This window comes from Eublepharis macularius, chromosome 2 (assembly GCF_028583425.1).
Source record: "Eublepharis macularius isolate TG4126 chromosome 2, MPM_Emac_v1.0, whole genome shotgun sequence".
NCBI lineage: Eukaryota > Metazoa > Chordata > Lepidosauria > Squamata > Eublepharidae > Eublepharis > Eublepharis macularius.
In genome coordinates, this window is record NC_072791.1 from 224,047,722 (window position 1) to 224,061,821 (window position 14,100).

The following is a 14,100-nucleotide window of genomic DNA, read 5'->3' on the forward strand; positions in this document are numbered from 1 at the left end:
ATAGTAACATTTAGCAAGGCCTTTTGAGTTGGGGCCCCTGTGCTGAGAGATCCCTTCCCAGAGAGGCTTACTAGAGTGGTGTCTTTAGGAAGTCTGTGGCAAGCTTTTCTTTCTAGGAAGACCACTGGAGGTTAATCTTGATTCTTTGTGTACTCTCTTTTATAGTTTCCAAATTGTAATTATGCAATGGATATTGTTTTATCATTGTAAACTGTGCAACAGGCTCTTTGGCCAGGATGTGTGTCGTGTGCTATCAAGTCGCTTCTGTCTTATGGCAACCCTACGAATCGACAACCTCCAAAATGTCCTCTCATTGACAGCCTTGCTCCGATCTTGCAAACTGGAGCCTGGGGCTTCCTTTATTGAGTCAAGCCATCTTGGCTAGGGTCTTCCTCTCTTCCTGTTGTCTTTCATTTTTCCTAGCATTGTTGTCTCCACCAGTCAGTCTTGTCTTCTCCTGACAATATGTTGTCTTTATTCACTGTTTTGTTTAAAGCCATGTCTTCAGGAGCTAAGTTGTGCTAAATGGTCAATCTTCTTCAAACCTTGTTCTATCCTCCACCCCCGCTACTCTGCCCCATCTTTCTTTCTTTCTTTCTTTCTTTCTTTCTTTCTTTCTTTCTTTCTTTCTTTCTTTCTTTCTTTCTTTCTTTTATAGCCCCCCTTCTCACTGATAAACAAGGTGGGTTACACAATGTGAGCCCGTACAGTCAATTTCAAAAACATTTCAATAAACAAGGTAACAGGGTATACATGCAAATTTGCCAAGACTTAAAGCCAGTAGAAATCCCATACGTAGCTGAAGAAATGCTAAAACAAAGCATCAGCAATGTTAAGAGGGTTAAAAATTCTAAGGTTTTTTTTTTAAAAAGCCCTCTCCTTTAAAGTCTGTTTATGTCTGTGATGCTCACCTTTCTTCAGAATGCACTTGTGTCCAAATTTCTTTATAATGTCTATCTAGTCAGTAAAGCCCCCCTCCCGAAAGCCTCCGTTAGGATTCCCCTGCTTTTAAGGGGGAGCCCCTGCAGGGCAGCCTACCAATCAGAAATCCAACAGGTGCTGCTTTGCCAATTGGGACCCGCAGCCGGAGGGAGAAAGCGGGCCGGATCGCGCACTTCTCTCAGCAGCCTCTAGGTGGAGCCCGCGTGAACCATAGAGAGCGGGAAGAAAGAGAAGGCGAGGCGCTCCCCGGTCCCCTCGCCTCCGATCCCCGTAGGTCTCTGTGACGTCACTCGCCTGCGCCGCACGCTGTCGTCAGGGCTGGCGTGAGCGTGGGCTGGGCAGTGGCGTGATGGGGCCGCTAGTGGTTCCGGCGCTGAGGCAGCGGCTTCCCAGGTAGGCCCCGCGGAGGGCGCCGCGCGTGACGTCACGGGGGTGGGCGCTGAGGGGGAGTTCGCCGTTGTAGGCGCCGAAGGGCTTCTGTCTGACGCTTTTGCGGGGTTAGCCACGTCGAGTCTATCTCTGACAGACTGCCAGTTAAGACCAAGATGGGTAGCCGTGTTAGTAGGGTTGCCAGCCTCCAGGTAGTGGCTGGAGATCTCCCGGAATTACAACTGGTCTCCAGGCCACAGAGATCAGTTCACCTGGAGAAAATGGCTACTTTGGAGGGTGGAGTCTATGGAATTATTCCGTCCCCAAACCCCACTTTCTTCAGGTTTCTCCAGGTTTCAACCCCCCCCCCCCAGATCTCCAGGAATTTCCCAACTTGGAGTTGGCAACCCTACGTCTATAGCAGAGGAAAAGCACAAGAGTCCAGTAGCACCTATAAGACTAACAAAATTAGTGGTAGGGTATCACATTGGTATCTGAAGAAGTGAGCGGTGACTCACGAAAGCTCGTACCCTACCACTAATTTTGTTAGTCTTTTTCTTTTAAGTTTTTTATTGGATTAGAAATATTTTAATGTCTTGTCGAAGGCTTTCACGGCCGGAGAACGATGGTTGTTGGGGGTTTTCCGGGCTGTATTGCCGTGGTCTTGGCATTGTAGTTCCTGACGTTTCGCCAGCAGCTGTGGCTGGCATCTTCAGAGGTGTAGCACCAAAAGACAGAGATCTCTCAGTGTCACAGTGTGGAAAAGATGTAGGTCATTTGTATCTACTCAGGAGGGGTGGGGTTGAGCTGAGTCATTCTGTAAGAGTTTCCCAGGGTGTGGAATGCTAATGGCGGGAGGCTTCACTGTCTCCTGAGGAGGTTCTTTTGCATATGGATTGGTGCTTGATGTGCTAATCTTCTCTGCAGGGCTATTGTCGGGTGTGGAGTGTTTTGTTGGCCTGGTGTTTTTCAGAACCGGAGCCCATGCTCTGTTCATTCTTGTCCATTACAATCAATTTCCTTTAAAAATTCCAATTCTAACCCCCTCCCTTCCCCCCCTTTTGTTGACTTCCAACAGTTTTCCAACCCCTTATCTATTTTCCCCTACTCATTTCAAACTTATTTTACCTATTAAACATATACTTTCACTCTCTTCTAAGCTTACCTATTATATCGCAATGCTGTCTCATTTCCCTTTCCATTTAACTTAACAACTAAATAATACATTTCTGGCATATATTCTTCGATAATCATTTTGGCAACCTGTACTCTATTCTCTATATTGAACAAACAATTTATTCCTCATTATACATAACTTTAAGTACATTATAAACATTGCATACCTTCAATATAGGTCAATCAATTTAACCATACTCCATATATTACTCTTTGTTTCATATATCTTATCTTTATACTATTTTAGTTATCTAATTTCTCCATTATGCAACTCTATCAAAAATAATCAATCACTTTAACTATGCTTTGAATATATACTTTAAGTCAATCAATTTGACCCATATTCTGTATATTACTATATATTTTCCCCTACTTTCTTGTATTCATTCATTTTGATTATACAGTTTCTCCATTATACCGTTATCTGCCAGCAATGAGAATAATAAGTTTCTATCCCTATAAATCTTATAATAACACCACTATTATTTCATACTATATATAATAATCAAATAAAATAATTGCTTAGATATTTTTCAATTAACTCTCCCCCCCGGTATAGTCACTTCTCTCTTCTTTTATTATATTTCAGTAATTTTCAAACTGCCACAGTTCTCCTCCCACCTCCCATTTTTTCACCAAGTATTGTTTCAGCTTCTCCCAGTCCGTGTTAAACTGTCCTGGATCAAGGTCTCTCAATCTTCTTGTCATTTTGTCCATCTCCGCCACGTACAGCAATTTATAAATCCAGTCCTCAATGGTTGGCACTTCTTGTACTTTCCACTTCTGCGCGTACAAAAGTCTAGCCGCTGCCGTCATATAAAATAGCAATGTCCTGTATTGTGCTGGAATATCCTCCATTCCCAAGTTCAGTAGCAGGAGTTCTGGGTTCTTATTAACTTGAAATTGTAAAATCTCACTTATTACTCTTATTATTTCCCCCCAGTACTGCCTAGCTACCTCACAAGTCCACCACATGTGATACAAAGATCCCTCATGTTTTTTACATTTCCAGCACTTGTTAGACATATTTAAGTTCCCTAGCGCAATTTTCTTTGGTGTCAAATACCAACGATAAATCATTTTATAGACATTCTCTTTAATGTTAGTGCATGTCGTAATCTTCAACGTATTTTTCCACAAGTATTCCCACGCCTCCATTGTTACTTCTTTATTAAAGTTTATAGCCCACTTCACCATCTGTACTTTAACTGTCTCATCTACAGTATGCCATTTTAGCAAAACCTTATAGACCTTAGAGATTTCCTTTTTATCTTCTTGTAGAATTATTTCCTCTAGTTCTGAGTTCTCTATTCTTATCCCTCATTTTGTTAGTCTTATAGGTGCTGCTGGACTCTTGCCCTTTTCCACTGCCAGTTAAGGAACATGTAATGTGGAATGGGCTGCATTTTTTCCAAGCTTGGGCAAGCTTGGGATGGAGTCCCAGGGCCTTTTTAGGATAGTGAAGGAGGGTGTAAAACTCAGACTCAGATGATTTTAAAGGGATCGTTGTGAATTGATCTGAAGAAGTGAGCTGTGACTCAGGAAAGCTCATACCCTACTACACATTTTGTTAGTCTTATAGGTGCTATTGGACTCTTGCTCTTTTTTACTGCTACAGGGCTATCCATCTTGATCTATTGGTATCTGAAGAAGTGAGTTGTGACTCAGGAAAGCTCATACTCTACTAAAAATTTTGTTAGTGTTATAGGTGCTACTGGACTCTTGCTCTTTTTTACTGCTACAAACAGACTAACCCATCTTTATCTATCTGTGAATGTGTATGCTTTTTTTACACAGTTGTATTGTAGATTATGTCTGTAGGCAGCACTGAAACAATCATGCACGCACTGCTGCAGGGGGCCACCATGGCATGAAAACATGGCTCCAAGGTACAGATTCTCATAGATCCTCAGGATTTTACATGGGCTCACGCAAAACTCACCATCCAATCACATATCGTGACTGTAATCCCAGATTCCACTGCCAAAATCGTGAATTCATTGCTTGAGTATTATGACCACAGCCACAGATTACAGCACAAAAATCACACATCCACTGCTTTGTGGCACTGCCATTGTACAAAAACTTCATTCCCAGGCATGGATACTCATGGATCCTCAGGATTTTACATGGGGTCATACAGCATTCATCATCCAATCACACATTGTGTTTATAACCACAGATTCCACTGCAAAAGTCACACGTTCATTGTTCACATATGTCCACAGCCACAGATTACACGACCAAAATCACACTTTGTGGCACTGCCATGATGCAAAACCAGAAAAAAACAAACACCATGCTGTAAACTGGCAACAATGCAAAGTTTACTCTTACAATACTTAACCAATTAAAATAAGGCGTGTAAGGCAGATATACAATAAAATGAAAGTCATTCTCAATATACAGGATATATTTCTCCAATTGTGAATCTAAAAATGTTGCATATTTAGCTTTCTGTCTGTGTGGCCTCTATTATTTAGGCATGAGTACAAGGAAAATTAAAGTAAGGATGTTGGAACATGCGTCTAGGATCAAGAATTGTAGAGGCTCCTTTAGTGCAACATTTTTTAGATAACATGTCGCTGAAGACTTAAGATATTTTGTAATTTATAAATATGACCCTAATCCCTACAATCTAAAGGATATAAAAATACATTGTTACAAAAAGAAACACAGTACATGTATGAATATGACTTATGCACCTTATGGTCTCAATAATGAGGTAGGTTATACTCCCTTCATTTAATGGTATTTGTTGCTTTAAGCAACAAGTGTAATTGATTATTATGCAAAAACATGGCATGGGTCTCAAGCATGGATCCTCAGGATTTTTACATGGGGTCACTCAAAGATCACTATACCATATCCACAACCACAGAATGTCACTTCCGGATTTTCCAGAGGTGTATTATTCAACGTGTGCAAAAGCATCATTCCTCTGTTTGATTATTTTAGAATATTTTAATGTTGCTTATTGTGTATAGTGTGAGCATAGCTAGGTGCCCAGACCTGGATGGACCAGGCTAGCCTAAATTTCATCAGATCTTTGAAGCTAAGCTGGGCTGGCCCTGATAAGTACTTGGATTGGGACCCTACCAAGAAAGACCTGGGATGCTATGTGGAGTTAGGCAGTGGCAAGCTACCTATGAACCATTTCTTGCCTTCAAAACCCTACGTGGTCCACATAAGTGGGAGGGGACTTGATAGCACTTTCCACCACCCAACTAATTGAACTGTTATTGGTACCTATAACTGGATTAGAAAACTTATGTTTACACATAGAAAAAATGATTTCATAGAGTGACAATGGATTATAAAATAGAAAAAAAGATTAAAATTGCTTTTTCTAGAAAGAGCCCTAACAGGTATGTTTGCTTCAAGTATTTACATTAGCTGTGGCAGAGGCACTGCAGACCTTGATTTTCTTCTTTCAGGCTGAAGCCGTTCCACAGATTACAGATCACACTACAACACTTAGTGAGTACTGAAGTTTCTTTCTTATCTTATCTCTGCAAGCTTTGAAACTGTGTTTTTCAAATAGCAGCCCTTCATGCCTCAAAGAAAACCACTTTTGAAAGGGAAAGGAGTCTCAAAACTAATGTTTCTGCTATTGAAGTTGAAGAAAAGACTAATAGCTTAGTAGGTGTGCAGAATAGGTGCCGAGGTGGAGCCTAGGCAGGTCGAGGTTTGGGGAGGGTCCTCATCGGGGTATACTGCCATACAGTCCAGCATCCAGAGCAGCCTTTTTCTCCAGGAGAATTGATCTTTGAAGTCTGGAGATGAGTTGTAATCCTGGGAGATCTCTGGGCCTACCTGACAGTTGGTGGTCGTGCAAAAACTGAAGCTAAAATAACTTTTTTGGATCCTGGCCACAACGTGGAATATTTTCTTCAGTCATGTAAAATAGCAATACAGTGTCACTATGGCCTGATGGCAGGTTAGTGTGAACCCCGTGGCAAGTATCCTGCGTCTTCCAGTTTCTGGGTGGCTTGTGAACTTCTGTTAGAATTGTTGTTAGAGAGCAGAGAGATGGTTTCATGTGTGTTGTTGATGTTGGGTAGCACCTGGTTTTTCTCATTTATTTATTTATTTATTTTTCTCTGCATGCACAGAGCATGTCCAAGCCTACAGATTTTTCTGCAGAGGTTTTGCTGGAAAAAAAAGGATGTGCTGGTGTTATAACCTTGAACAGACCGAAGGCTCTGAACGCACTAAATGTTTCCATGATTCGACAGATATATCCCCAGTTAAAGGTTAGTGGCTTTATTCCAGTGATTTGGGGCAGAAAATTTTCAAATCTTATATATTTTTCCATGGAAAATTCCATGCATGAAACACTGTTTATCTGTAGTTGTGCTGCAAATACATCATGTTAAGATGGGCTACATGAACAATCTCCAGGGCTTGTACACAGTCCAGACTTGTACGTAGTGTATCTGCCGACTTGTGCTGATAGTAGTTAATTTTGCATTGGGAAATTTTCCGATTCAGATTTTCCCACCTGTGGCAGCTCGTTCATGTGGCTTATTTAATTATTTAATGATTTTGACCTATGTGATACTCAAAGAAGGTTGCGAAAAAGAATTAACTGTAATAACAAAAATAACAAAAATATAGTGGGTTGGGCCCAAAGCATTGCTGGCAGAGTGTAGAGGTGGTCTGGGACACCAAGATGGCCCCAGGCAAGGGCTGTACCCCTTTCCGCCACCAGTCCCATCCACTAATAGGGAGTGAAAGAGCTGGGTAGAGAGAAAGGAGGCACCATCATGCTCCTTCTCACTGGCTCTGTTGCACGTACGGGAGGGTGGGAGACTTGGGGCAGGAGTAAATGGCCAGCATGCCCTTGGTGGATTTGGATTTCCCTGCCTCCCCCCTCCTGCTGCAGTCCATTGCACCCCTGAAAATTCTGCTCCTGGGAGCCAAGGAACCTTCAGGAGCAGAATGAGGGGCGAAGTTGGGGGCTGCAGTGGGAGGGGAACATGCCACAATCATCCTCCATTCCTCTGCCAACAGAAGTACCGTTCCTCCAATAGAATAGTGCCTTTGGAGCCAACGCAACATTGCTAAATACTCATTGCTTGATTAAGGTGTGCATGTGAGCCAGCCCAAGATCCTAGGATAAAGTAGAGGTCAGATGTCTTCATCCAATAGGTCTTTCCCCTCTTGTTTAATTGGGACTGTGCTAGGGAGTAATGAAGAATGAAGAAAACTGATAGAGGCCTGTCTGATGAATGCTATTCATCCATGTTTATAGAACAGCAGTGGTGAGAGGGGTACTTCCATGGCAGTAGACAGGTGAAAACCGCAGGAGCTGCACCTCGTGAACAAAAGGGAAGGTTCGTGTGTGCGCGCGCACGTGTACGTGTGTGCCATCAAGTTGTAGTTGACTTATGGCAACCCAGACTGGGTTTGTCAAGGCGAGAGGCTAACAGGGGTGGTTTGCCATTGCCTGCCTCTGCCTAGCAACCCTGGACTTCCTTGGAGGTCTTCCATTCAAGTACTAACCAAAGCTGACTTTGCTTAGTTTCCAAGATCTGACAAGTTTGGGCTAGCCTGGGCCATCCAGGTCTGAGAAGGGTCTCATAGCAGGATTGTTTTCTTTATCCGGCAGCAGAAAGCTGAATCAGCAGTGTAGTGTGAAGTGGAGGCCAAGCCTGGAACCTGAAGAGAACTACTGAACATAAGGCACTAAATATTTATTTAAACCAGTATGCCATTTTTAATTTTTTTTCTAGAGTGGTAATCAAAGCAAGATGAAATAGAATCAAACAATAGCAGTAGAGATCAACCAAGCTGATGCAGCCGGTAGATAAGCCAAGCACAAAAAAGAAGCAGTGACCGAATTAAAATTGTGTTGACCTGGTTCCAAAATATAATTTTTAATGGCTTATTTCTTTTTATATTGCTGCGTTGTTTTAATTGTAAACTGCCTCAAGCAGGACTCTGAAGAGGTGGCGTAGAAATAACCTAAATAAATAAAAGTTAAAAGTGCCAGTAGAATCTTTCTAGGAAGGACATTTTATAACTGGGACACAGCCACTGGAAAGCTTCTTTCTCCAATTGCGCTTGTAAAGAAAACAGCTTTTCTGTTCAAACTGTGACTATGTTCGAAATGTTGGTTCAGGAGAAAGGCCTGAAAAAGTTTACAGAGCTTGCTAGCAGCTTCAGTACGCAGCGACCTTGGAGATAAGAGAGAGTTCATTCGCTTGTTAGCAGAGCCTGCGTGGTACAGCGTCTAGCCAATTAACATTCCTGAGCACTAACAGTATCTCACACCTGTGGGAAGAGGCTGAGATCAAAACTGTAGATTGGTTTCACTTCTGCCCACTCACAAAATCATGCTAGCAACAGTGACATCAATATTTGGGGTCCTGATTGGCTAACAGGCCTGAGCCAGTTAAGCCCCTAAACCCATAAAAATATGTTAACAACATGGAGAGGTTAGTCAGTCAAGTCAAGTCGAGTCTTCTGTAAGTTGGCTGTCCCTTTGCAACCATATTTTGGTCTGCGGTTGTGGATATGAACAACCAAGGCCCTGTCCATCTCTGTGCAAGAGACTCGAAGGTAATTTGCACCTGTGCCTAGCTTGTGTTTGCCTTCTGGAACTACTGGTAAATGTAGTTAGAGCTTAAATGCGAAAGTTTTGTTATTTTATCCCCACAGTCTGTCTTGTCTTTTTGAATATCTTTGCACCTTAAATAAATACTTACATTTTTTATCTTGTGCGGTTCTTGATTCTGAAACCTCAAAAGGCTTAAATTGGTGTCTTGACCCTGAACCACCTACCAGGTAAATCTTTGTTAAGAAACTCTACTTGCAAGTCGCCCTTGCAAGGTAGACCTTCTGTTCAGCTCCCTGACAGGCCTGGAGATTTGTCCTTTTTGCTCCTGTGCCTTGAGGTAGACTAAAAGCTAAGCTACAAGAGACAAATAACATGAGGAGGAGCACGTGAAGGAAGTCACAATGTTAGCCGGAAAGCTGAGTTTTAAAAGAGATCTGAAGGCTTTGTCAATTTCCCCTCTCTACAGAGCCAGGGAGATCTCTGCTCAGAGGGTTTATTTCCTCTTTACCTCTTAGAAGGGGAGACGAAACTGACAGAGCCTTTGGGAGGCAAAGAGGAGCTATCTCCTTGGCTCTGTAGAGAGGGGAAATTGACAAGGCCTTCCAATCTCTTTTAAAACTCAGTTTCCTGGCTAATATGGTGACTCCCTTCACATGTTCCTCCTTGTGTAATTCGTCTCTTGTGGCTTGGCTCTGAAAGGACTGGTGGCAGCTCTTGGGGCTAATGTTTGAGCAGTCTCTCATTGTAAAGTCTTGTTTAACAAAGACCCGGAGCTTTGTGCATGTTCCCCCCTGCCCTGGGCGAAAGTGGCAGAGCCCCATGTGCTCTTTGACAGTGCTCACTTACTATCTAGCGGCAGGGCCTCCCAAAGAAGCAACTCTGAAGACTATCTTAAACATTGGGCAGGTTCATATGAGAACAGTTGGCCTTGTAGGTGCTGTGGTCCCAGGCTTTCAGCCAGCACTCTGAACTGTGCTTGGGAACAGACCTGGAGCAACTGGAGAGATTTTAGCACTGGATATGTTCTAGATACACAATTCCAGCAGAAATCTTGCCACTGCATTCTGATCCAGCTCAAACATTCGATCAATCTTAGGACATAAACCCACTTACTGAACATTGCTGTTACCTAAACTGGATGGTGGTGGTGGTGGAGAGTGCCCTCAAATCAGAGTCAACTTATGGTGACCCCTGGTGGGGTTTTCATGGCAAGAGACTGACAGAGGTGGTTTGCCATTGCCTGCCTCTGCAACCCTGGTCTTTGTTGGAGGTCTCCCATCCAATTACTAGCCAAGGCCAACCCTGCTTAGCTTCTGAAATCAAATGAGATCAGGCCCACCTGGGCTATCCAGGTCAGGGCAAACTGAATGTTGGCAGGGCATGAATAAACTGGGACGAGGCTGTGTGCGTCCAGGAGAAGTTGTAGCTCAGGTCAATCTAAATTGGTAAAAGATGCTTCTTACCACTGGCTGCACTTGGGCAACTAAATTTGGGGCTGGATCTTTCAGTGCCCCAGACTGTGACCTTGATCCTTCTTGGGAAGTACAGCCCTATCAAGAACAGATTGGACACGACGGCATCTGTCAAGTGAACCATCCACCGGTATCTCCATCTTGCCTGGACTGAGCTGGAATTTATTAGCCTGCAGATAGCTTGTTACTGACTGGAAGAAGCAGTCTAGCTTGTCTAGTACTTCACCTGATGGTCGTGACAAAAAGAAAAATAGAATTGCGGTTCTATGGCGTATTGATGATGCCTCGTTCCAGATCCCTTGACTTCTCCTAGCACTCTTAAGCAGATGTTAAAACGTACCTAGGACAAAATGAATCCCTGAGGAACTCCTTAATATAAATGGAGTCCTATAGCACCACCTTCTGGAGAACTGCTTTGTTAAATTACCAGAGTATGTAGGCTCCAGTTCCTTCCTTCAACAGATGGTTCAAAAAGATACTGTTGGCCAATGTTATCAGCAGTAACTACAGAGAGGTCTGGGGCAATTTACTTGCTTAGCTGATGAAGCCAGGGAGCTTCAAAAAATCTGGACGAGAGCTCTTGGAAACTCCTAGGAGTCCTGAGCAGCTGGGTTTCAGCATCCAGGGACGGGAGTGAGGGTCTCTAGGCCTCCACACCTCAGTAAAGACTACTGGTGAGGGTGACCAGAGAATTTTAGGTGCTAAAATTGGGCCAGAATCAGGACTGAATCAGAGAACATAATGGCTCTAGAGACATGAAGGAGAGGAAAGTCTACTAATGGAAACTCCCTTTGCAAAAAGTGATATCATCCCAAGATACCTGCATAAGGAGGAAATTGGTGACAGAAATTCATACTTCCTTAAGCCAAGGGAAAGGACTGCTCAGGTGCCTAGGACCCATATTTACAGCTTTCCTAAAGAGGGACATATCCACCATATTGGCTGCAGAGTTTTTTGAAAGTGGGCAAGAGTGAGGGATTTCCTGTGGGGCTAGATGCCACCCCACAGGATTTTTCCACCATCACACCCCCATCATACATCACTGGGGTTTTCAGTGGGAATTTACAATATGTTCATGGGTTCCTGGATATGACCCCACCCCATCCAAGCCTGGGTTGATCGCTGAGGTAAGCTGCCAGGCCCAATATTTCACTTTTTAAACTATATTTAGAAAAAAACACAACTGAGGTAAACATTAACTCCTAACAGAGTGTTTGGGCATTTGCTACATAAAACCTAAGAAAAAACACTTGGGCAGGTTTCCTACATAATACAGCACACCTAGCACAATATTGTAAGACTGCTGGTATATTGTTACTCCTTTTACTGCTCAGAGAGGGGAGCTGAACCAAATACCTCTATACATCCAGAGGAGTTAGCCCTGTTAGTCTGCACGATGCATCTGACAAAGAGAGCTGTGGTTCTCAAAAAGCTTATGCTACAATAAACTTGGCTAGTCTTAAATATCTCTATAGATCTCTAGTTCCACCCTCCTGTTAAATGGATGCTTCTCTTTTCCCTCACAACAGCCAAACTCCAACTCTAAGCCCTCCAAAGTGAACTGACTAAACTTTCCCCTGCCCGCTCTTTCCCCCATCTCCCAGCCCTCAGGAAAACCAGAGCGTTTGTCAGTCGTTTTGGGGGCCTCTTGTCCTTTGGGGCCACCCTGTACTCAGCTTCTTCCTAGTTTTAGCACACATTCAAAGCAGGACTGAAAGGATCCCCGGTGATCTCCAGCTCTTCCTGTTTTTTGTGTATAGAGGAGGGGAAGAAACAGCAAGAGATCTCTTTGGATTCCCCCACCCCTCTTTATTGCTGGATCTGCCCCAGAAGGTGATCAAGGGAAAAGTTAAGGTTCTTGCACCTCTCTTTTGGAAAGAAGGGGAAGATGGATGAAGGTGCTTCCCAAAGAATCCCCGTTTCTCCACCCCTCCCATAAATGTAGGTGGAATGAGGTGTGGCAGGGTTTCAAAGCCTCGTTTTGTTTTGCTTTTGCACATCCGTAAAATAAATGATTTCCAGCAGAGAAGCATTGCTGAGCCCTTCCTCCACGTGCCACTTCTTCTGAAGCTTCCAACCAGTTTCCTCTCTGCTGGGCTTCTTTTGGTACTGGAGCCCAACTAGGGGGAAAGTGGAGAGAGGGGTGGGGTTGCAGGAAGAATCCGGCAGCATCTCCCTGTAACAACCCCCTCTCCTTTTTAAGCAGTTCTGCACCATGTGTTGGTAAAGTTCACAGGGCTGTTCCTGGTGCATTTAATTCACCATTGCCACTCTCAAGAACTGTGTGTTCAAAATGGATGGGTTTGGGTTTTTTTTTCTCTGTTTCTTCTTCTGTGCTTTTATTTTTGGGAGTCATTGCGCTAAGTAAACTGACAGCAATAAAATAACTGTTAACCGTGTATGATTCTGTGCCACCTTGAGTCCTTGAAAAAATGTTAGGATGGAAGAATCCTAATAAATAAAATGCTTGTTGTGCTGTGAAAATTAGAGATATCTAGGTTTGCCGGCCTCCAGGTGGAGCCTGGTGTACTACTGAAATTACAACTGATCTCCGGGCTACAGAGATCAGTTGCCCTGAAGGAAATGGGAGATTCAGAAGGCAAACTCTGTACCTCCCCAATCTGCCCCCCTGGCCCACAGGCCCCACTCCTAGTTCTCCAGAAATTTTCCAGACCAGAGCTGGCATCCCTTCAGCTATCACACTTGTGGTTCAGTTGTCATGGGTCTGCTATGCACACATTCAGGGGAAGTGAGTACAAACAAAATTATATTTTGAGCAGGCCACATCGATAAGATTTTCAGTTATATGAAGACCATCCAGGGATGAAACAGTAAACAATTTTAAAAATGCTTGTTTGTGTTAGTGTCAGAATAGGATCTGGAAGACTGAGAGCTAAGCTACAGGTGACGGATGACACTTGAATGGCAAGTGAACAGACTCATGTGTATCCTTCCTTATTCACTTGCGCTCCACTTGATCACATCAAGTGGAGCGCAAGTGAAAAGGGTAGAATACACGTGAGTCTGTTCACTTGCCATTCAAGTGTCATTCATCACTTGTAGCTTGGCCCTCAGATTTGAATCCCCACTTTGCGATGGAAGCTTGATGAGTAACTTTGGGACAGGAGAGGAGAACGATGTTGTGAGCTACCTTGGGTACTCCTTGGGAAGAAAAGCAGGGTAAAATTATTGAAAGAAAATAAACACAAGCGTCCTTAGAACGTTGTGGATAGAAAACCTTCCTCTCCACTTCACGATACTGGTGGGAGGGATGTTGCTGTATAAAATCTCTTGCTGAAATTTGCCTTTAGTGTTCTGTGATGCTGTTTTTAAAAGTTCCTCCTGTTTGTGTCCAGTGCTAACGGAAATCATTTTAATAATCTGAGCATGGCCGAAACTGAAAGAGAGAACATCTTCAAGTGTTTAATTTTTCTGACGTGACTTTTTTTTCCTTTCCAGAGATGGGAGCAGGATCCTGAGACGTTTCTAATAATAATAAAGGGAACAGGAGGCAAGGCATTTTGTGCAGGAGGGGATATCCGAGGTGAGAAACGTGCGCCGATTTCATAAAATGCG

General features: G+C 43.4%; 1 protein-coding gene across 1 annotated transcript in view; it reads left to right on the top strand.

Annotated features, from left to right (window-relative positions):
- The first annotated feature begins 1,247 nt into the window (after positions 1 to 1,247).
- The window catches only part of HIBCH (3-hydroxyisobutyryl-CoA hydrolase), a 92,129-nt gene continuing 79,276 nt past the window's right edge, over positions 1,248 to 14,100 (top strand). The window contains exons 1-4 of the mRNA XM_054972973.1: positions 1,248 to 1,335; positions 5,925 to 5,967; positions 6,603 to 6,743; positions 13,984 to 14,068. Coding sequence (XP_054828948.1) covers positions 1,292 to 1,335; positions 5,925 to 5,967; positions 6,603 to 6,743; positions 13,984 to 14,068 — 313 coding nt within the window. The 5' untranslated portion in view covers positions 1,248 to 1,291. The remainder of the gene's footprint in view (positions 1,336 to 5,924; positions 5,968 to 6,602; positions 6,744 to 13,983; positions 14,069 to 14,100) is intronic.